This window comes from Polyergus mexicanus, unplaced genomic scaffold, assembly GCF_030449975.1.
Source record: "Polyergus mexicanus isolate NDT 795.1 unplaced genomic scaffold, iyPolMexi1.0 SCAF_13, whole genome shotgun sequence".
Taxonomy (NCBI): Eukaryota; Metazoa; Arthropoda; class Insecta; order Hymenoptera; family Formicidae; genus Polyergus; species Polyergus mexicanus.
The window spans coordinates 1,987,722-2,012,212 of NW_027223333.1; the positions used below are offsets into that span (position 1 = coordinate 1,987,722).

At 37.4% G+C, this 24,491-nt stretch overlaps 1 protein-coding gene across 1 annotated transcript; it reads left to right on the forward strand.

Moving 5' to 3' along the window:
- Positions 1-26: 26 nt before the first annotated feature.
- On the forward strand, positions 27-23,978 carry LOC138938943 (protein stoned-B). Its single transcript, XM_070306364.1, has 13 exons — positions 27-2,277; positions 7,948-10,674; positions 11,032-12,184; positions 12,414-12,875; positions 12,963-13,131; positions 13,359-13,557; positions 13,774-14,268; positions 14,445-14,679; positions 14,831-14,999; positions 15,219-15,333; positions 15,622-15,940; positions 16,264-16,474; positions 16,669-23,978. Exons 2-13 carry the CDS (start codon positions 7,981-7,983, stop codon positions 16,811-16,813), a joined length of 6,366 nt encoding a protein of 2,121 aa, XP_070162465.1. The 5' UTR covers positions 27-2,277; positions 7,948-7,980; the 3' UTR covers positions 16,814-23,978.
- The last annotated feature ends 513 nt before the right edge of the window (positions 23,979-24,491 follow it).

Sequence of the window (24,491 nt, forward strand, 5' to 3'; positions counted from 1 at the left end):
GTATAGAGACGAACAGGTGGGCTACTGTATGATACAGTCTGTATCGCGATTATATCAACCGTATAACATTAGTCTCGATTCAGAGAAAAATAAAAAAGAAAAGATAGAAGAGAATACATTAAATTCAATGTGAAACAGTTGTAAGTTGCGAACGCGCGAGATGTAGAGAAGATGTTCTTTCGGTAAAAAAAAAAAAAAAATTATTATCTCCATTTTAGGTATTTAAAATCGATCTTTTCAAGAGAAAGAGAGAGAGAGAAAGCCAATCAATGCATGCGACCCTCATTCAATATCGTGTGCCAAGTATCAGAATCGCGTGTAAAACGCAAAAAAAGAAGCTGAGATGTGCCAAATATAAAAATTCTGGATTATTTCCAGAGGCTCCAAGTTTTAAAACGCGCTCAAAGGCACCTTAGAATTTGTCATTATATTGATTATGTAAATAATTATGCACTTGTATAGAAAAGAGAAGGCAAACGAGAAGAGGCAAAAGAGAAAGGATACAGTTATTCTTGCGAAAATCATTATTATTATTTTTTTAATTATTATTATACTCGAATTATTATTATTATCATGATTGTACTATCGTTATTCCGTGCTCCTTTGTCGAATGATCATGACAGACAGTTGTTGACCCGCGATCCTCTATGTAATAGCGGATGTGTCTTGAATCTTATGTCTAATCGGCGAATCAAATTTTTGACAGCAGGTGTTTGCTCGTTTGGCAAACTTGTACGGTGTCTAATTATGTCGCAATTATGATTGTTATACATCTGATTCTGATTGCCGTTCAAGATTATGTAAACAAATACATGTAAACACAGTAACAACGGTGAAAGTATGTACATTATTATTCGTATAATTATTGTTATTATTATTCGTATTATTATTCGTATTATTATTAATTATATATTAATTTTATGTGTAAAATAAACGTACAATTTCAAAGAGAGAAGAAATATATGTATGATGAAGAAATATATATACAGATGTATATATACTACGTCGTATATACGCGCACACATGTATTGCGAGAGTCACAAGATTACACCAAATCTCGAATATATGTTCTAAGAGAGTTCTGGTTGTAGAAGATAATATATATTGTTTTTCCGTTGTTAAAAACTTTACCATCTCTACCTATGTTATATAATCACTTCTGTTCTTAAAGAAAATGTTTGATCATCGATAACGAATCATTCTCTCGTAATACTTCTGCACCGTACCCGTCTTTACTCCCGTCTCTTCTTCTTTAAAATTTACGTTTATCTTAATTTTTTCATGCGATTTGATCTGATCTGATCGCATCCTTTTCACAAGAAGGGGATAACGTAGTGTTAATTGTTAGTGCTTTCTCGACGCATCTTTTAATATTTATGCAAAATTTTTGTTTTTGAGAAAGTTATGCGAACATTGCGTACTTAATGTCGATGGCGATGTCATCGATCTGTCAAGAGATATTGATGATAGAACTAGCAATACGTCATTCAATTTTATTATTAGGCCATCCTTTCCGGATTCGGAGTCCATACTCTCAAACAACTAGATTACCGGGAATCTAATTATATACTAATCGATATCAAAACGCTCGTTAAATCAACGACGTCTCATATCATTTCCGCGAATTTAATTGATCTTCTCAAGAGGACAATTCAAAGCAGAAGAAACCCCCTTCACTTTTCGCTCGAAGCGAACAAACGCTCCGGATCTCCTAGACCTAGCGATGGCGCCCAAGTAGGGCGATAAATCTAAGTCGTCCTTTCGCCTTTCGTGGACGTCGTCCACGAGACAGACGTCGACGGACGTCGATTCTTCAGATCGCCGCCGTCGCTGGCGTCGCCATCGAGGGTGGTGGGTGGTACGGTGGCCGCCGCGCATGTTTCTTCTCGGATGGGAAAACGGATCGATGTTGGAAATAGCTCAGCCCGCAGGAGAGAGTACGAGGTGAGTCGCCTTCGCTTTCGGCAGGGCCTCTCTCGATGCCCGACGCCGTCGCCGCCGTTGTTGTTCACCGCTCGTTTCCAGAAGGCAGATAAGCTTCCGTCCGCGCATCTTCCGTCGTCGCCGAAGATTCCTTGTCGGTTCGATCTTGCGGCGTGGCCGCCGCCGTCATCGTCGACGTTTTCCTCTCTTTCTCTCTCTCTCTCTTTCCTTCTCTTTAAATCGAGTACGCCGGCTGTGAGCACACGGAGCCGCAACCAAGCCGGGGGACCAAGCCGAGCGGGATGACGCGGAAAAAATGTGCGCCGTACCAACGTGGCTGATGAGGCTGAAATCGTGAGTATTACGTGTCATACGCGATACATACATAAGCACGCACACGATGTACATATATACGCATACGCCAAGGGCACCCCCGTACTTCGAAGCGACCGTCGCGAACGAGGGTGCCACCCTCGTCGCTCGCGCTCGAATTGATCCGCCGCTCCGGAATCCCGAAGAGCGTTCGCGACGTCGAAGAGAAACGCCGTTTCCATGCTGTTGAGATTTTCGGGATTTTTTATCCTTTGTCCGCAACAGGCGATCATTTTCGTGTCTTATCCGTTCGATTTCTCACATCATCACTTTTGACATTTGACGTAATCGTCATGCGGATTATTGCGCCGTGTTAGATTCTGTTCCAGATACGGAAAAAGCGTTCACATTAGACTGGAATACAAATCTTTTGCTCTGATTTTTCTGAAGAGGATGTATGAGGATCTATCAGTAGTGTGTATATATTAGTCATTGTACTAGTTGCACGCTTAATTGGAAAGTTTGATTGCAAATCGATGTTTTGCGCTTTCTGTGCTGCAGTTTATGAGGTAGAGTAGATTATCCTTAGTAGAAGATATAGAAACAATTTAGTGTTATATTCCTAATTGATATTCCACGCATGCTAGTGATAAGTATCGCCATCGTAAGTCGGACTTATTCCCGAGTCTAGATAACTACATTGTAATGCTTTAATTAATTTGTCGTTGATTGTTTAACGGCAATGTTAGCTTCGAATTACGATCTATTACGATTAGCTTGACATGTAAATTAAATCGCACCATATGGCATATTTTCATCTCACGATTATATTTCATCTCACAATTATATTGGAATCTTATAGATTATATAATATTATAGATCGCAGAAAAGGCTTTTTGATCCTGTTTTCTTAAACATTATATACTACGAAATTGTCGAAGAATCTTATACATATATCTTCGCAGCCGAAATGTCAAAGACATCTTGCGCAGAAAATCGAACATTTACGAGGGAGACTTCGGGAAATCCCGAAGAATGAATTGTCAATGGTCACGTATATCAGTGATTTTTGTTTGTTCAAACAAAAACCATCCTTTTTTTCGTACAGATAAAATTAGCACTCGTGCCGCTTCGCGTGTTCCAATTCAAGACACCCGTTGCTCTATCCCTTGAATGTGCGCTTTAATTAATATGACGAAATACGTGATAAGATGCGATAATACCTGATCGATCCCGGGACGAAAAAGGTCACCTTCGATAATTTTCGTTTCGCTATCTTATCTTGCACTCAATTGCATTGCGAAAGAAATTTCCGTTTTCAGTAACTCTTAATATACTACTAGGCGTTTATAAAGTATTGATTTTACCGTGTGTGTTGCGCATTATTTTATCCGTTCAAGTTTGACGCTTCTAATACGAAAATGTGTTTGTCGAAGATGCTGAAGAATGAATTTTAAGTGTGAATGGCGGAAAAAATTCCTGCACCGAGAATAAATCGAATGTGAATTATCCGAAAGAAAAAGCCCGGACGGAAGAAATTGTGAACATCTATGGTATACCTTTGTTTTATCTCTGTGGGTCTCATAAATAGTTTTTAATTTATAAATTGTATAGCGATTATATATAAAAATTGAGAGATGAATTGTAAGAACAATTAAATTGTAATTTTTACTACTGTAAATGAGAAAAGAAAATAAAGTTGGAATTTTCAAAATTTTAATGTTTAAAGTTTTTATTTGTATTACCTTTCTCTTGCCTATCATATTCCTGATATCCGAAAGTTTAAATTTGTATAATTTAAAATTTCAAAATTAAAATTCTAAATATTCTTAGAATCGCAGTTTATTAATTTTAATGTGTACTATCTCTTTGCTGAATATACTCTCAAAAGTTTAATTTTTCGCAGTTTTTGAAATTTTAGATTATGCCACTTCTCTATTAATTATATTCTCCTGATACTTTTCCGGATTCCAAAATTTTAATTTGTGCTACCTCTATGTTAATTATATTCTCTTGATACTTTTACAGATTTCAAAGTTTAAAATTTTTGCGCTCTTTAAAATTTTTCCTTGTGTCATCTTCTTGCTGGTTATGTTTTCCTGATACGCCACCTCTTTGCTGATCATATTCTCCTGATACTTTTGCGAATTTCAAAGCTTCAAATTTTCGCTTTTAAAAATTTTGGTTCATGCCACCTCCTTGCTGATCATATTCTCCTGATACTTTTGCGAATTTCAAAGCTTCAAATTTTCGCTTTTAAAAATTTTGGTTCATGCCACCTTCTTGCTGATCATATTCTCCTGATACTTTTGCGAATTTCAAAGCTTCAAATTTTCGCTTTTAAAAATTTTGGTTCATGCCACCTCCTTGCTGATCATATTCTCCTGATACTTTTGCGAATTTCAAAGCTTCAAATTTTCGCTTTTAAAAATTTTGGTTCATGCCACCTCCTTGCTGATCATATTCTCCTGATACTTTTGCGAATTTCAAAGCTTCAAATTTTCGCTTTTAAAAATTTTGGTTCATGCCACCTCCTTGCTGATCATATTCTCCTGATACTTTTGCGAATTTCAAAGCTTCAAATTTTCGCTTTTAAAAATTTTGGTTCATGCCACCTCCTTGCTGATCATATTCTCCTGATACTTGATTCCCAGAAATGCAGTTTCAATAATTTCAAGAACGAAGAATTGGCAAAAAAATATCATGAAAATATATAATTAGCTAAGAGATGTGTGGGAATGGTTAGGTTCATTCAAAAGACAGATGCGTTTGTATTATTAATATACAGTTTATTAGATGTTTAAAAATTACAAAATATATTTTACAGACTATTATCGATTCTCTTATATATATAGCGTTACGTACATAATTATTTTCCATTTTGCGTTTTATCGTAGATGTTTCATCAAGCGATAAAATAAAATTATTTGAAAACAAAAATAGTGTTAGAAAGTCTTAGAATGTGCATTAACTTAGGACCTTCTTAGAAAATACATTAATCTATTGAATATCGCAACATATATAAAATAAAGACATTCTCGTTACATAATATGTATTGGACACTAAATTAAAATTACTTTCAAATACTAAAAATAATATGACTTTATATGCGTTCATTGAGTAAAAATGAATTAATCGCTTTTGTTGTTAACTACATTTTCACACACATACACACACGCAATCATTTTTATTATTATACAATAATATACATTGGCATTTTATACATATATACATATATCGAATATCGGATACAATCAGATGTAATGTGATTTTTCCAGATCAAATCAGCTGTTTGGCGACTTTAACCAACTCTTGCATCACCAATAATTTCTTTGCCGCAATGATCATGTTATGATAACCTATAAATATACAATATTTTATTAAATAATTCTATTATTCAAAGATGAGTATTCCATAACTGAGTTGTTCGTGAAAAAAGGTGATTGATATATTTTGAAAAATATGAATAGTGATAGCGCTTTCATTATCGAAAATACTATATTTCCTATTTTTCCGAAATATTTTTTCCGTGGACATCTCATCGATAATATCGATTGATCGAATGGTATCAGGAACGGTATTATTTAGATTTTAGAGATAAGGGATCCGGCAGCCGATTGAGATCTTTAATTAATAGAGATGAGTATAGGTACATCAAATATTTATGAGATACATGATTAATTTCCATTTGACTGCGAAGAAAGCGAAGGAGGCGCTGATACCAGTCGCAGTCAATCGCGTGGCTTTATTTAGAATGTGTATAGAATCAGTCTGATCTAAGCTAAGGTATTTGAAGAATACGAGAAACTCTTCGCGATAATTTTTTATCACTAAGTATTTACCTTTCCTTTCTAATTTTATTTATAAATATTATACTGATAATTATACAACTGTAGCAGCACGATGACGTTGTACGTCTGTCATATTAAAATTTTCTGTTTTCTTTTATCTTCTTTTTATCTTCTTTTATATTTGCAGTTTTAATAATTAACATATATACTATATAGTTTAACATATATATTAATTTTTTACCGTAATTTAAGATTACTTTAAAGCTCAAGCTATAGCGTAATGATGATATTAATAGTGCAATTTATATTAATTAGCAGTAAAATTTCTATAATTTCTTGTAATGAATATTTGTTGACAGTGTAAAAGGAATTTTTTTCGGTCGCGATAGTATTCTCTCGTTTTTTCTTCTTTCACGTATCGATTATAGTTTCGCGACATACACGAAAGAATTTTTATACATGTGTGCATTGTAGTAGGGTAGTAGAGAGTGCTACTTCGCAGTAGAGCTGCTTGGCGAAGCGTGACGGTAACGTAAGGGATGCAGAAAAGTGTGGGAGAAGGGTATCGTTATTACTACACAAAATAACGTATAGCATGTAGATTAACACGTATAAAAGACGAAACGTCACGTTTCAAAATTTATGATTCAACTTGTATCATCTCGTGTTTTCCATCTTCCTTAATATACGTATCGCCCTTTTATCAAGACCAACACTCTAGTTTTTACTCTCATATATTTAGAAACTTATTGCAGGGACGCTGAAAATGGAAAACAGAGATTGTTTTCATATACGTACATTGTTTTATTGATGATACGTTATACTAATATTCTTCCTTGCGTATCACATGCCAATATATTTAATTAAGTTCTATCGACATAAAGTTCGATCCGCGAGTCGAATTAAAATGCAAATACGCATACGTATGATAAACTCGTTATTAATATTAGCTTGTAACCCGCTTGTTTGTGATCTATCGCACGACACGCGCGATATGTTTAACTTAGCATAAGATAATTGAGACGTATGGGGATTAGAAAAACATCTGTAAATTGTTACACGATTAGCTTTGCAAAATCCAGCATAATTAATTCTCAAAAATATTTATAAAAATTACTTCGCTTTTTTATTTATTTCATAATTTGTACAATACGTGCGTTATTTGCATTATTTGAAACAATTCCTCTTTCCTTCAAAAATACATTATACCGCCAATATCAAAAGTTGCGTAATTTTACTAAAATATGAGGGGTATATCGGAAAAGTATCTTAGTAGAATTCCGATCAAGATGTAACTAATCTATCGGTTTTCTATTTAAAGCCGTAACTGATTACGACTTTGACGAGATTGTTTACAAGAAAGTTTGATGTCGATCCATAAAGCATCTCTGACAAATGCATCCTGAAAAAGTTATTTCGTTGTATCTCTATTGACTGTTATTTTCGTTTATCGAAAATGGCTTAAGGAACGCAGGAAAAGCACGTTCGGTTACTGCATTGCGATTGATCGGCCTCTTTTGGCAATGATCCCGCATGGTCGCTATTTCGGGACACAGATTTCCTATGATAAATCGAGTTGGTGATTTGACATCATGGTTTCTACAGCGACTCGAAATTATGCGAACATTGAGGAAAGATCTTGATTATTTCAAGATTGATCATATCCAAATACAGATATTTAAAATTTTCTATTCTCGCGTCATATATTATGCGTCTGTATTCTTGCGTCATTATTTCTTTGTGCAATTATATGATTACGCGTGTAATTAGATATTCAATCCCAAGAAACCAAAAGACGAAATTTTTTTTAGGTTTTTCATTCAATACCGGATACGTTTTTCTATCTATCGTGATAAAAAATATAATATTGAATAAAACGTAGATAGCGCTATATTTTCATGACCCAGATTTTTGTTCGCAGGAGCCTCTCGCACACCATAGTTGGTCTTAGAGGATGCACAAGTTAGCCAAAGGCCTGAAGAAGAAGAAAAAGCCGAAGAAGGGCAAGAAGGGCGCAGAGGAGGAATTCGATCCGGAAGAGCTCGAGCGTTATCGGCGCGAGCGGGCGGAGGCCCAACAAAAAGCTGAGGAATCCGGCGGGTCGACTGCCGGTTCCGACGAGTGGAAGAAGTTCCAGGCTCTGACAGCCGGCGTCGACTCGGTTCTGAGAAAGACCCAGGATGATCTCGATCGGATAAAGTCCACCTCGTTCTTCCAGCGAAAAGCACCGTTGGAAGAGAAGAAGGACGAGGCGAAACAAGGCGAAGATTCCAAGAAGTGGGTGGGTTTCGACGCGGAGGGTAATCCAATCGAGGCTGCGCCGCCGGAGATCGACGGCCAAGATAAGAAGAAGAAGGAGAAGCCGCTGATCAACGAAGACGGTTTTGTGGACGTGCCGGAAGACGAGGATGAGCAGGAAGACTCCGCCAACGAGGACATCTTTGATACCACTTATGTCGACGTTCTCCAGAATATCGATATCCAATTAGCTTACATACCGGATAGTCCGACCGAAGAGGAAGCCGGCGACGATCCGTTCGACACCACCAACGCCGACAAGGTTCTCAAGACAGTCGACAAGAAGGGCAACAAGTTAGTTAGCCTAGGTAATGCCGTCGAGGTATTATCGGGAAGGATCGATCATGTGAGCACTTGCAAGCTTACCAAGGGAAGGCGACCGAGACTTCAGCAGGATCTATTGTTGGACGATTTCGAAGAAGCGGAACAGCCTCCGGAAGCTGTTGTAGCGGAGCCAGTAGAGGTAGAGAAGACTCTGTTGGACGACGATAACGATCTTCCCGACATTCCTGTTGATTTGACAAAGTTGCCACCTGTATTACCGAGACCGGTCACCCCCGTCACTCCTCTTCAAGAAGATACAACATCGACAGCTGCGGACAAAACTTCGAACGGTCCGTTAGATATCTCTGAGTTTGAGGTGCTAAAGGAGAAGACTATCTTGGAGGAGATTCCTGATTTGGATGACGCCGAATTCGATTTAAACGCTACGCCTGATGAACCAGCTCACCTCGAAGAGGTCGACGATCCATTTGCCGCAAAAGAGCCCGATACGGTCGATTTTCAAACAGATATAATCGAGGCTAGCTTTGAAGCGGCCACCTTTGTCAACGAGGCCGATCCGTTCGACACCACATTTGCGGATAATATTCTGCCGGGTAAAGCGGAACTGAAGTTTATTGAAAAGGAGCTCGAAGAATTGCCCGTCTCGGAAATATCTATATCCTTGACCGATCCCGCTGGCTTGAATAGAGATTATGAAACTGGCTTGCTGAAGTTGGATGAGGAGCAAAGAAGCGGTCATGACAATCTACAGTTACTTAAGAAAGATCTGTTAGGCGGTTCCACGACCGATCTTAGTCAATTGGCGGATCAACCGATCGCACCAGTTGAGGAGATCACATATGTCGATCCGTTCGATACATCTGCAGTAAAGGAACTCCCACCTGGCAAAACAGAACTCAAATTCTTGGAGAAAGAGTTGCTCGGCGAACAACCCGGCAGCTGCGTCGAGAACGACAACGACGACGAGGACGACGACTTCAATCCGAGGAAGAATGAAGCGCCAGTGAAGCAACCATCAGTGAAACAACCGCCTGAAAGACCTCCCGTGCCGGTTAAGCCCGTGTTCGAAGTTGCTTTTGACGAGGAGAATACCAAGGTCGAAGCGACACCGACGAATCTCGCGAGGAAAACCTCGCGGCCGGAAGTTCTCGAACTAGCTCCGACCAAAGCTGTCGCATTCGAGTTGCCAACGCCGTCAAAGAGGCCCGACCTTCTTGCGACCACCGAAGAAGAGAAAACTCTACCTTCCAAGCCGTTGACACCATACTACTCGGAGAAGTCCATAGAAGAGTCATTACCGTTGGAGGACGAGGAAGTAGATATCGATCCGTTCGACACAAGTTTCGTCAACAGTGTCGCGCCAGGCAAGACAGAGCTCAAACTTATCGAGTCGGAGTTGCTGAAGCAGGAACCTAAATTGTCTCATAGCTTGAGCGATCACGATTTCGATCCGAGATTCGCCGCGGAACCGATCAGGAGACAAAGTGACTTTACCGCTACTTCGGTTGCGCCGAGCAGTCTAAAACTCGCGCAACTACAATCATCGCTGATACAGAAGGTCGAAGAGGAAGTGATCGCGAAGCAAGAACCACAGAGGCAAGAAAGCTTGCTAGATGCGGAGGTCGAGGTCGATGCAAAACCTTTGACACCTAGAATCGAGAGCAAGCCCATTGAAGAGAAGGAGATTTTGTACTCAGATCCCTTCGACACCTCCATTGCGACTAACATTCTTCCCGGTAAAGCAGAATTAAAAATATTGGAAAGCGAGTTAGAACAGATCCCTCAGCAACCACCGCCACGTCCTATCAATTTACCCACGGTGGTGCCAACCATCCCGGCATCGATAGTCCCGGAAATCGACGACTTTGATCCAAGGGCGGACGAGGCAAAGGAATCCAAGGACTTTTTGTCCTTGGACGGGCAGGATCCCGGCGATAAAGTGTTAACACCGCTTCAGAACAAAGACTTCAGTTTAAACAACGACGTGGATCCTTTCGATACAAGTTTCGCGACCATTGAACCTGGACGAACTGAACTGAAGTTGCTCGAGTCAGAATTGATGAAGTAATACGACTTTTACAGAAGCTTCTTTTCTACAATATTAAAAAAAAAAAATCTTTCAATGATCTGGTTATCGCATTGTTGAACATAAATGTCCATATCGAACCTTCGGAACTTCATGAAAAACTATTTAAATCTGTAAACTCTACTCGTTGCATGCGGTATCAATAATCTCTGTGTTAAAATTGAAGATTTCGAAGGAACATTCCCGAATAACTGACTTAAAATTGTTCCAAATGATATCTACATCTAATATCGCACAGAGCGAACATAAACAGACTGAAATCGGTCCATTCTATATTTTGACAAACTTATAATTCCAAAGATTTCAGTCAAATTTTATCGACCGGTATAATTAATTCTTAATCGAAGTTTCTTAAATCGCGACTCGATCATGGATTCCAAGGGCGGTAATCCATTCCTGATGGACGATTACGCGCCGCAGCCGGGGAGCGGCCTGCCTCCTCAGGCTTCCAATCCTTTTCTTCAGGATTTCGCCGATACAAGTTCTGGCGCGGGCGAAAATCCTTTTCTGAACTTCAGTAGCGATCAGACATACGAGCCGTCAGCCGTGTCTACCGACTCTACTAATCCGTTCGCCTCTTTTGGCATCGAAAGTAACGCTCCGGATGCCGGATTCGGGGCAACCACCGATATTAATACGCCAGCAACCAACGTCTTCACTAGCCAATCGTCCGATATCTTCGGCACGTCTGATGACACGAATGTGGATCTATTCGGCACGATTTCGATGACGACGACAATGACGACGACCATGACGACGACCATGACGACGACGATAGAGAAACAACCGGCACCGATCGCTAGCCCACCGCAGCAACCAGCAGCGACGCCTCCATCGAAGAACGGAAAACCACCACCATCGAGACCTCCGCCACCCAGACCGCAACCCCCGCCGGTGCCACCTGCCAAAAACACAAAAGACCTGATACTGTCGGTCACGGGTGCCATGGACGCTACTTCGAATCACCTTTTAGATCGCTTGCAGATGACCAGAACGCCCAGCCCAACGCTGATGCATTCCCCGTCGCCTACTCCGGAGCACAGTTTCGCCGATCTCCTGGATGTCGATAGCAACGTGCCGGATCTTATTCCGGATGACAACAACAAGGTCGATGAACCGCCGGGCAATCGAGATATTATGGACCTCTTCAATGCGCCAAACACGGATGTCACCGCGTCCACCATTTTCTCCACTTCCATGATGACCACGGGCACTACCAGCCTCACCGGGATAATGGCCAAGCAGGACAATCCCTTTGCGAGTATGAGCGAAGAAGCGGCGCTTCCAGTGGTCTCGCAAGCACAACCTGCTTTCGGAATGGAATATTCAAAGGATACCGTCAGTAACGAGAAACGGCCTTCGATAACTTCTGCAAGTTCTTTTGTGGATGTCGAAACGGAAATGGGAAAATCTGGCAGTGTTCTGGACCTCACGGGACCCACCCCTGCCGTTCAACCCACGTTGGTAGCGGCTACTGAACTCTTCCAAGGTTGATTAGAAAAAAGATTTTCTACTTTTTCTTAGATTAAAATAGAAAAAAATATGAAATAGAACAAGAGAGAAATAATAATTATAAAATATTAAAAATAAAATATTAATTTTTATGATAATTAAGTAATATTAATTAATTAAATCATTACATTTTCTACACCGTTACTTAATATTTATATATAAATAATGGATTTATAATTGATTTGCATATTTTTTTTTTCATTCAGGAGGAGAGCAAGTTTCTACCAATGCTGATGTCAACTTTTTCTCCATGACTGACACTACTACAGCAACGCCATTCGGCGTATCCGAAGTCACTTGCGCGCCTTTCGCAGCTGCAGCGACTGCTCAGCCTTTGTTCGCGACATCAGAGATCACGCAGCCCGTTCAAGACGTCTTCGCCTCAGATTTGCTGGGTGACTTGGATGAACCGACCAAAGAGAATGACGGCGGTTTAATCTCTACTAGTCCGATCCCCGGAACGGAGTTTCCCAGCAATGAGGTTTATCGGCCCGAAGAGCAGCTGGATAACTTCGCCGCTACGACTAAGGCGATCGAGAAAACTGGCGATTCGTTCGACGCCTTTGCATCCAAGTTTGATAAAGCCGCCGAACCGGAAACCAACGGAGGGGATCCCTTCCTGGATGCCTTCGGTGGCGGACCGACCGCCATGGACACCTCTAGCGATGGTAGGTAGACTACGGAATACGCGGCCATTTGTAAGTTTAAATAGACTATACTTAATTATACTTGTCGCGATTTTATTTTTTTTTCAGTTTGGGGAGACTCATCAGTGGCTGGCTCGGAAACGGCGATTACCGGTTTCGGCGAATCCGATGGTTTCGATTCCTTCCTGAGCATGACAGCTCCGCCGACAGATACGAAAGTAAAAAGATCCGAATCCGCCGAATCGGATGAGGGACCGGATTTCAGTGTATTCATCAAGTGAGTGAAAGAAAAACACGTAATCATTTAGATCACTAAATCGGAGATAAAAAGATTTCGAGTCTATAATAATCACAACTATTTAATGACATTCAATATTGCTGGAAATTTAAAAATTCTCATGGCATTTTCTCTGTGTGAATTATCGCACAAATTAGATTCAAAAATATAATGCTTCTATTTCTACAATATATATTAATGCATATCTAACATCGATCTAATTCAAGACCGAAAGAAGGAGATCAGATGGCAATGACAGAAAGCGGGCCTGTACCTACGTTAGCACCGCCGCCTAAGAGTCCGCAGGTGGTTGCGTACACAGATTCCTCGCCGCGTTTCAATCCGTTCGATAAATCCGGAATCGCGCAGGATGCTATGGTATCCGAAACCGCTCAGACAGCCGAGATTACCAGAACAGATTCCCAGGTATTCACGCATTAATATCATACGTCACGTCACGTTCCTCTAAATTACGTCGCATTCTCTCTATTACTACATTTTTTGCTTTAGACAAGCATTACTAAAATAATATTTTAAAAAATCGAAAAGTGTTGTGTCATATAGCTTAAGCTGAAATAAATATTATCAATAATTTTATATATATACGTATAAATAAAAAAAAATGTTTTTTTTTTTTTTTAGGAAACTCCACCTACCCCTTTATTCGACGAAGACGTTAGCCAACCGCTCGAGGACTTCCCGAGGGTAACTTATACCGGCGACGGTTGGGAGATGCAGTTGCGACAGCCGAATAAGAAGAAAATTACAGGGCAACGATTCTGGAAGAAGATCTTCGTCAAACTCGTCTATCAGGCTGACAGTCCGATCCTCCAGCTGTTCAATAACAAGGATGACAAAGATCCGTTTCAAGAATTACCTTTGCTCTCCTGTTATTCGGTTTCGGACATCGGCGCCCAGCAATTCGATCAATACGGGAAGATCTTTACGGTAAAGCTACAGTACATCTTCTACAAGGAGAGACCGGGCGTACGACCCGGTCAGGTCACGAAAGCGGAAAGAATCACGAACAAGCTCAGCCAATTTGCGGCATACGCTATACAAGGGGATTATCAAGGCGTTAAAGAGTTCGGCAGTGATCTAAAGAAACTGGGTCTTCCTGTTGAACACGCACCTCAGGTAAATTATTTTATTTTTTAATATTGAAAACATTAAAATACTTCATATTGTATAAAAAAATATAGTAATTAAACCTTTTTTGATAATTATATAATATAATGATAAAATTAATTATATTTATTAATTATAATAATAAAATTATGAGCATATATAAATTTTCGTTAAATGTTTCGCAGATCTCGCAGCTATTCAAACTCGGTTCCCAATGTTACGAGGACATGAAACAATTCTCCTGCGCCATCGAGGAGGCTCTCTTCAGGTTATCGGTGCACCGAGATCGAGCATTGACTTACAAATCGGAAGAAGTCCAGATAACGGTCGTAGACGAGTTGTATGTCGAGCAGAGCGCGGAGGGTCATGTGGACAAACAGATTGCACGCGTTCGTCTCTTCTTCCTGGGTTTCCTTTCCGGTAGGTTTTTTTCTCAAAAATCACAAATACATGCATGTATGATCATATTTTTGTTTTTTCCTCGTATAAATAATGTTATGATAACTCTTTCTTTATTATTTTTCTCTCATTCAAATTTAATCTATCTACAAATGTTCGATTTCTTCTTTAGGTATGCCCGATGTAGAATTAGGAATAAATGATATGTGGCGACAGGGTAAAGAAGTCGTCGGCAGACACGATATTATCCCGGTCGTAACGGAAGAATGGATTCGCTTGGAGAACGTCGAGTTCCATTCCTGCGTGCAACAGGACGAATACGAAAAATCGCGGATAATCAAGTACGTATATCATTGCGATTTTATTGCCATAAAAATACGACTTTACTAATAACTTTAATGATTCCTAATAAAATTAAATCTTTACATACATATGCGGAAGCTATATATAAAATATAATATCCTTACTTTAAGAAATTAATACGATTTTATTTACCTTCTAATCCGAAAATATGCATGTAAATTAAACTTATAATTAAACCTGCATTAACACATCCTAAGGTTCAAGCCGCCTGATGCATGTTACATTGAATTGATGCGGTTCCGTGTAAGACCGCCTAAAAACAGAGAGTTGCCGCTTCAGTTAAAAGCCGTTATGTGCATTACTGGGAACAAGGTAAGCTTCTTTTTTCACAATTTTTTAATAAATAAACTTTTTTCTCCTCCCGATATTTATAGAAATGGAAGTTTGAAAACTTGTAGTTTTCTTTGCTTTTAACAAATACATCTTTACTTATATTTCTTCCATCAGGGTTGTTATATATTTTCTCTTTACTTTATTATAAAAATATACCATTGATAAAAGTTTGATAAAAATTTTAATTGAAATTTCTTCGTGTCTTCCAACTCAGTTTCTGCGTTTCTGCAATCATAGCTCACCTGACCTCTTTCTACGTGTTATTAGGTGGAGTTGAGAGCGGATATTCTTGTACCGGGTTTCGCATCCAGGAAACTGGGCCAAATACCATGCGAAGACGTGACGGTTCGCTTTCCTATACCCGAATGCTGGATTTACCTCTTCAGAGTGGAGAAGCATTTCAGGTACGGCTCGGTGAAATCAGCGCATAGGAGAACCGGAAAGATCAAGGGTATCGAGAGGTTCTTGGGCGCCGTTGACACGTTAGAACCGCAATTGATGGAGGTCACTTCCGGTCAAGCGAAATACGAACATCAGCATCGCGCTATCGTATGGAGGATGCCTAGGCTGCCTAAAGAGGGACAAGGTATTCCCTGTCTGCATTTTTTTCATTTAGAAAAATTGATCAATTCTATTAACTCTTTGTAATCAATATTTATAAAAAAAATGTCTATGTTTTATTTGAATTTAATTTCAATGTATATCGTAAATTCTTTTATGAGAATCTAGATAATATATTTTAATAATATATATTCAAAAAATAAAAATATTTATTTAGCTACTATATGTATAAAAAGACGCGGCGCGAATGGATATATCCAGGCATGGTTGCAGTTTGAATATACCGCGTGTTCGAATCGTCACGCAGTCAGTTTTGTTGGCTCTCTTCCAATTTCGTTTTATTTCCAGGCGCGTATACGACGCATCAGCTGGTTTGCCGTATGGCTCTCACGTCCTATGATCAGATCCCCGAAAATCTCTCGGAGTACTGTTACGTGGAGTTCACGATGCCGGCGACCCAGGTCTCCCATACTACCGCGAGGAGCGTCAGTCTTCAAAGTACCGACAGTGATTCGCCTCCGGAAAAGTATGTCCGAAATTTATCGCGCCACGAATACAGGTAGGTCCAGTGATTTCCGTCCATTTATCTTGACACTGAAGACTATACGGAGCAAGAATTTTCTAGATAAGAATTTTCTACCCGTTACGTTGAAACGCTTGTATATTGATATACGTCAATCTACGCCCCTCAAATCTGATAGTTTATTTCCTATCGAATTTCCGGATAATGCTATATTATTAAACGTTGCTTAGGGTGGGGATCGAGCATACGCAGGGCGAAGGGCCGAATGCGTACGTTGCGGCAACGATTGCGAAGAAGATACCGGAAAGCACGCCGGAGACTCATAGCGAGGCGTCCGACGCGGCGGCAGAGTCCGATTCCTTCTCCTCGGATTAATGCGGGTAATCTCGGTCGCTGGATCAAACATCCGTGTTAATTAATGCATACCGAGACGAAAGAGAAAAAAGTGGGGAGGGGGAGGGAGGGAGCGGAAGAGAGAGAGAGAGAGAGAGAGCTAAAGAGAACACGTTATATAAGTCGAGATCGATGAAGAATCGTATATGGTCGAGTCTAGTCGTTTATAAGAGACGTGAACATAAATACTGTTTCATGTATTAATCTGTATACAAAGAGAAAATATGCGCGCGAACGCGGGGATGTTTTGTAAATCGCTGGTAAATTGCGATAATCTCGTTCTGCACGTGTGTGCGATAAACGTAATGGCTTTACGCGTTGAGTTAACGTTCGATATTATGGACGAATAAAATGGAACCAGGTCAACAAAGATCTGAGATTAGTCAGATCTACCAGGAAGCATCTTCAAAAGTGTGGCGCGCGAAAAAAAAACACATCAGTTATCCTAAAACTGTACGATCAGAGTCACATAGATCGCGAGGATAGAATCGTTCGAGATTTCCCCCCCCCCCCAAAAAAAAAACAAAAAAAGATTATCCTCGATTTTGGAAAATTTTCACATCTATACGATTTTGTTAGGATTGGATGATACTTTTATCTCGATTGAATCTGTAATCGTCATTAGTTGAAAAATAATCTTGCAAGCAGGCGGATTTATGATACATCTCGTCCGTATTCGCGCGCAATAATTATAGTGATTATAATGAGAGGTAAAGTAAAGAGAGAAAATAATTTGCGAAAAATGGTAGGACAATACCGATTTTTCGTTTCATTTAGCTTGTTAAGTCGTAACACTCGCGGTGGAAAGCTTTGTGTTCATGACACGCGTTCATGATGACGTTTCGAAGACTTATCTCGACACACTCGCGACCGTGGCTGAAATTGAAAATCCATTATTGATGAGAATAATCGCGTGCTTTTTTAAACGATCGGATCGTAAATATTACACGTTTATTTTCCGTCCAAAAATTTGCATCAAAATTATTTAGACCTATCGTTTGTATCGTTTTGATCTATCGCGACAACCTTCACAAATTATCATAGATTACAAATTGATACATTACACATAATATAAAATTTTTATTTAAATATCTTGAGAGCTTCGATTTCATATTATTTCAATATCAAAATATTAATAAGATAACGTTATCAAAATTGTCCATAAATTACTTAAACGAAATATTATCCGCAGTAAAGAGAAAGATATAGATAAAACGTATACATATTGCATTAAAAAACGTTGTCGTTGCGATCAGAGAGCAATGATCTATTAGATGCCGTTATGGTTTTTTAGACGCAAGCATATTTCATTGTTTTTTGTGCTCATAGAGGATCTACGCGTACCGTTATCTAGTCGCTAATAAATATTAAGTAGATAAATCAATTTACTTCGTGTGTGCGTTATATAAAATTTTCTGTAGGTTAGCGTGCGGGCAACAATAATATATAAGGTATCAACAATTTTACAACACTCGAGTGTCCATCGTGTATGCGTAATACTAGCTCAACGAGAATGCGATAAATTTGTAAGACTGCGAGAGAGTGTGTCTAGTCTTTAATGATATTCGTTATTTAAGCGTTAATAATCTCTAAGCGCTTGTAGTTTTAGTTATAGTACAATCTCTAGAGATGTAAGTTTCCGTTTTCGTTATCCTTTTACTTTCGTCTTTTTCCGGTCGGTGCGCAACATGGCACCGACTTGTGGCAGGAAAGCAGCATCACCAAATATTAGGATTAAGATCTACTGTACTAGTGGCATAATTATACGTGAGATTTCGAGCGAGAGTACATAATATAAAGAGAAATCTCCATTAATTAACCATGAGATATAAAATACTCTCACATCGCACGTTTAGTAGACATTAAGACATTAATTATATCAATATATATATATATATATATATATATATATATATATATTGAAACGATTAGAAACGTAAGTTTCAGTTATGTTTTGAATTTTTTGTTGACACGTTCTCAATCTGCAAGAAAGGTCAGAAGAGTTGATTCTAGTCCCTAGTTATTAAGAGAACTGTACGACTCAGACGGATATATCGTCGATCGTACATTAATCTAATAAGATCTAGATTAAGGCTCTAGATTATAAGTGCTACTTCCGTCATTCGGCAGCGAGTATTAATATATATATATATATATAGATGGCCAAACAAGCCATAGTAATTTGCGCCAGTTGTCAATTGCTACTCTGATCCTCGGCGACGTATAAATTTCTGATATTTCTAAATAAATGTCTCATCAAATCGCGCCTTTGATTCGCAAAATATTTCGTGTAAATAAAAAGTAGTTATTTTTAACAGAAATAAAAAAAAAACACACAATTTTTTTTTATATAAAAGATAGAAACAAATTGATCAAAGATAGCATGAAAGATGTATTACAATTTATCATCTTACTTGATGCAATTTTTATCAAGATAAATATCATTAATTATGTTCCCGCAATTCTTGACAAGTCGTATAAATTTCAATAATCGAAAAATTCTTTCATTCTTTTTTATACAACAAAGAGGCTTCATTTTTTCTTGAAATCTAAAAAATGTTTATGCGTAATAATTTATCACCGAAAGTTTTTAAGAGAGTACGCGAGAGAAATTCTACGAACCTAAATCGGATCCAACGATGCTCCTCGCTCTTTGAAACACTGCAAAGCTTTTCGAGCTACAGTGTCATGGTTTATTTGAGTTCGATATCTTAAACGGATTTTGGGCAGGTTTCCCTTTCGCAGGGGCCTGCGCCAATATGTGACGTTTCCAGCTCGTGATCTCAAAATACGCATAATCGTACCGTCGTGCGATCCAGAAACGGCGTTCGTGTATCTAAGCAAAAAAGCATATAAAGTACAGTTAAACATTGCATGTATAGATTTTAGGAAAGGGTGAGAGTAGAGTTAGCGAATAAGATGGAAGAGAATGAGTGGCGGGAAAAGAGAGAGGAAATCGTACGCGATGTGAATTAAATTTTAAACGAAAAAAACAGATTGACACTTGCCACGTATTTATTGTTTGTACGATTCTGCGTACGTTTTTGCCTCTCTGATAGTTTTTCCATTCCAAACAGAAAGAAAATAAACATGAGAAAGACAAACGCGTAAAGTTATATGAGAATGTTATATAAATCGTCTTTTTAAAGTTTCTAAAATGTCAAACTTTATGAACGATACATTATATAATGCAATTTGTTGATTTCATTTACAATTGTATCTTAATACAATCACGCGAGTTTATCGCGATAACAGTATGATATATAAATCGTGAGCTACAGTTTCGCCAAATGTGATGATACTCTCTACATTTCTGTAAAAAAAAATATAGCTTTTTGATGTTAGCGTGTATGCAGCGGGACAATTGGAAGTAGACACAAAAATTTAGTATCGCAACCTTCCCCCCACCCCTTCATTACGATAATACATAAATGTGTCATGCGCGTACATTGATCGACCACTTGAGAGAAAAAGCATTATTTATCTCCGTATAATAAATCAAGTAGAAATCAAGTATAGAGTGGACAATAGATTTAAACTCCGTTGATCTAATATTTGGCATAAGAAATAAATATTGTAAAGGAACAAGTAGAATATATATATATATATTATATAACCGTTGTCCTCTTATCGTATTGGGGGGGGAAAAAAAAAAAGGAAGATGTTCTGTACAGGTAAAAAAAAAAGTCTGTAAAGATAAAGTTTAGTCGCGCTTTTTTGTGAGAACGATATGTAAGATTTGAGAGTAGGAAATATGAAAAAAATGGAATGTCTCTCGATAAGTGGCAGATGCGTATACGTAGTTGAGAGAGTAATGTTTTTTTTTTTTTTTTTTGAAGAACATTGCATCGTGTCGATCGCCCTTAAATGAGATCATCGAGGGAAGCTTCATTGCAGTTTTTTTTTTTTCCAATGCGTATGTATCTGCCGCGAGAATAAATGAGGAGAGAGTTAATGTCGTTTAAGAAAAATTTATGTCGCATAGTGTATATCCTTCTCCCGTCTCTATAAATTTGAAATGTTAAGCGCGATTATAACATATATCGCTATCGACGTGTCAAGTTTTTCCGAATTATTTTCAAAGATTTATTTTCTCGATCGCAAAACGCGTTGTCTCATAGATTTTGCCAATAATATTGAACTATATGTAAAATTCGAAATGTGTTCAAGGTTCATAGGTTCTTAAATTAGTAAGATTAAGTAAATACGATCAAAAAGTATTAGTATAAAAAAAAAATTACACGTGTCATTAATTTAATATTGATGTTGTGAATATTAATTACGCGTTACTTGTGACAATGCATGTTAAATCAGCGAATGATAGCATTTAAGGGTTAATCGATATCAACGCAAATGAAAAACTGAAAAACGTATGTATACCACACTTTGTTCCATCGTGGCAAGCAGTAATGTATACAGACATGATCGAATAAATAACTTACGTTACATATCGTAAACCGGAGCTTTTTATAGAACACAGCACGCGTTCCTTCTAAGCTACGCGAGTAAAATATACAAGATTCGCATGCAAATTTCGACCAATTTAATATGCTATACTTTTAGATGTATAAAGATTGGCAAAAAATGTTTCTCTCGCGAATGTGCTTTTAAACAATTCGAGAACATATACTGTGTACGAGATATATGCATATATACATATAAGTTCTCACCATATGAAAGTATAAAAGCTAATATTTCTTCAATTTTTAATTAACAGAATTTGTATGTAACCTATTATATTGAAAATCTGACATTTACTCTTTTGTATGAAAAGGATAGATCACAGAGAAATAACACGAATAATAAGCAATGCAATTGTAAAATTAACGGTTCCAGAAACACGCATGTAATTTAAAAAGTCCCGATTGTTTCGGCAAAGAAAAAAAAAAAACGAAATTTTGTTTAATAATATTACTATTTTTTGGTACAAAAAAAACGTATTTCCTGGAAAACATCGAAATATGCTTTAAAAATACAATAATGATAAAAATTGAATAATACAATCATACGAAATCAAATCGACTCATTCATTTATTGCAAATTTCCTTACCGTTAGTTATCAGAAGCGTGAAAACTTTTACATAACAAATGTATATAATAATCTGACCAGGATTCGATTGGTGGCCAGGTGGCCAGCAATTCTCTTTTCGCGTTAGATTTATGACGTAATAATACATTGTCAGAAACGCGATATATTATAATGGTGATAATATAACGCTAGCATCTAACATTTTCGCAAATTGTAATTCGGACATGGACCTTCTGCGATTGCTACAACGATGATGTAACGAGAAAAAATTATGTTATGCGAATAATTATTACCGTAACATCATTCTATAGGAATTTCGATCGAATTAAACAAATTGCGCGATACATATTATTCATATAAGACAAAAATACTCAAGAGAATATCTTAAGTATTTAATAATTCAGATCTATTTTTCTAGCAAATAGAAATTTCAAAATTATTAGAATTATCCTTTTTTAATAAATACAATATTCTATCGGAAAAGAAATCTGGACGAAGACCCAAGATAAGAGATAAGTTAAACAATCGACAAATCTCTAAGAAATAACAAAAATGGAACGAACGATATTAAATATAACTTAAGAGACTTTTTGATATTAATATGATTTCTCGAAGAAGGTATACAAAGACTAGTGTCAGAAAAAAAAAAACATGAAATAAATATTTGGAGAACTTTCGTCTCAGGAACACGAATTATTATAGCTCGCACAGATTTCACATTTTGTATTACGAGCAGCTATAATTTTTGATGAGTATGAAGAGCTAATTAGCTTCGTTATACATGACGCATAATATTTAAAATATGATGTCGATAATTCCTGTAACTGTTGCGCGTATACATTTCGCGTGAGTCCGCGAATTGGCGTAAATTAATGGCAAGTGAATTGGGTAATGTATTGTAGAAAAGGTAGACGAAAACTTTTTTTGTTCCGATTTCTTTCAATCTGTTCGATCATCGTTCAGTCCTCTTTGTGATTGAAATAATATATAATAATGCACACACACACACACACACACACACACACACACACACACATACATATATATATATATATATATAATAATATTAATAACCTCTTGCAACTAAATGAAAATATATACCAAACGCCTGGAGTACCTCTGATTTCTAATTAATTCATAAACATATGTATATGTATGTATATGTAACACACATATAATGCACTTATATAATGTATTTTATGGATGTATCTATTATCTCTTAATTGTGTAACCTAATGATTACATGATTACACATGTGAGTAACAAGATGAACAGCGGAGACGTTTCAAGAGGATTCTTCGGCGTGTATAATAATTTATAAATGTGAGAAAGAAAGAGAGGGAGAGAGAGAGAGAGAGAGAGAGAGAGAGAGATCGTGTGATAGACATTTTAGAAAGCAAAGACGAAGTAAATGTAACACACTGTTAACTCTCTGATGGTACCGGTGATAAAGATTCTATGTATCGACAAATAATATAAGGCTATTTAAGGTATGAAAATTAATGACGTATAAAGTTGTATTTTACAAGCATGTTGCATCTCTGTTTATGTTCATAGCGGTCAAAAAATTGAAGCGAAGAATTTCGAAAGTGTTAATCGTCCTTAATTGTCAAACTGATAATTAATTACATGATCGATAAGTGTGCGTGGTAGGGAAAAAAATATATAGATATGTTATGAGAATTATAATAAAAATGTAATAAAGTATTATAACGGAGCAATTCTATACACTGTGACTCGATACATCATCACTGATATATAGAAGTTAAGAATTAAAAAAAAAAAAAAAACCTAAAATACACAGAATAACATGATAAAAAGTTTCCATGCCAACGCTGATTGTCCGCTTTCCCCTCGATAGTAATCACATTCACATTGCTTCGGGAAAATGCCATACGTCTAAATCTTTTGTATACAGTATAACTTTTTTTTTTCATCCTCTCTCTCTCTCTCTCTCGGTCTTTTTTCTACATTAAAATTTTATAATCCGATCAAGCGGTCCCCCTATGCGTTCGACTATGCAATCGCGCGAAATGCTCTTCTAATCTTCATACTTCCGTAAGTACAAAATAAGACGATATAATTACGTTAAATAGACATTTCCGACATAATTTTTTATGTAATGTGTTTCTATAATAGAGCTATTTTCCTCTAATTTCCTCTAATATATATCAATATATCTCTCTTTGCGTGGGTATAGTGGATATTTTGAATTTGATGATTTTTACATTTTCAAAAAATGTAGATTACAATACAGATTCGTATATTTCATTCAAACTGATTCAAAGTAAAATATATATGCATCGTATATATATATATATATATATATATATATATTCTACTTTGACAAAATTTTGAGACTGTTGGATTACATGTGATTTTGAAGCCACGTGTATTTTTTATCGCGTGCATGATAAACCAGCTGATTTATTCTCTACATAAGACGATATTATCCAAGACTCCGAGTATAAAAAATTGGAAATCCAAGTTTAAAGATTGATCACGAATCATAAAAAAGGATATAACAAGTATTTCTAAAGAAAGGTATATTCCCAAACCTTTTACAATTCAGGATTTAAAACTGCAAAAGCCTTTACGTTTAATTTCCGCATTCGCTGCTAGAAGGACATT

Bases quoted from the DNA above. Each gene is read 5' to 3' on its own strand.
- LOC138938943 (XM_070306364.1), top strand. From the start codon at position 7,981: ATGCACAAGTTAGCCAAAGGCCTGAAGAAGAAGAAAAAGCCGAAGAAG. The intron at 12,185-12,413 runs GTTGATTAGAAA...TTTTTCATTCAG, and splicing joins GGCTACTGAACTCTTCCAAG to GAGGAGAGCAAGTTTCTACC. The intron at 15,000-15,218 runs GTACGTATATCA...ACACATCCTAAG, and splicing joins GAAAAATCGCGGATAATCAA to GTTCAAGCCGCCTGATGCAT.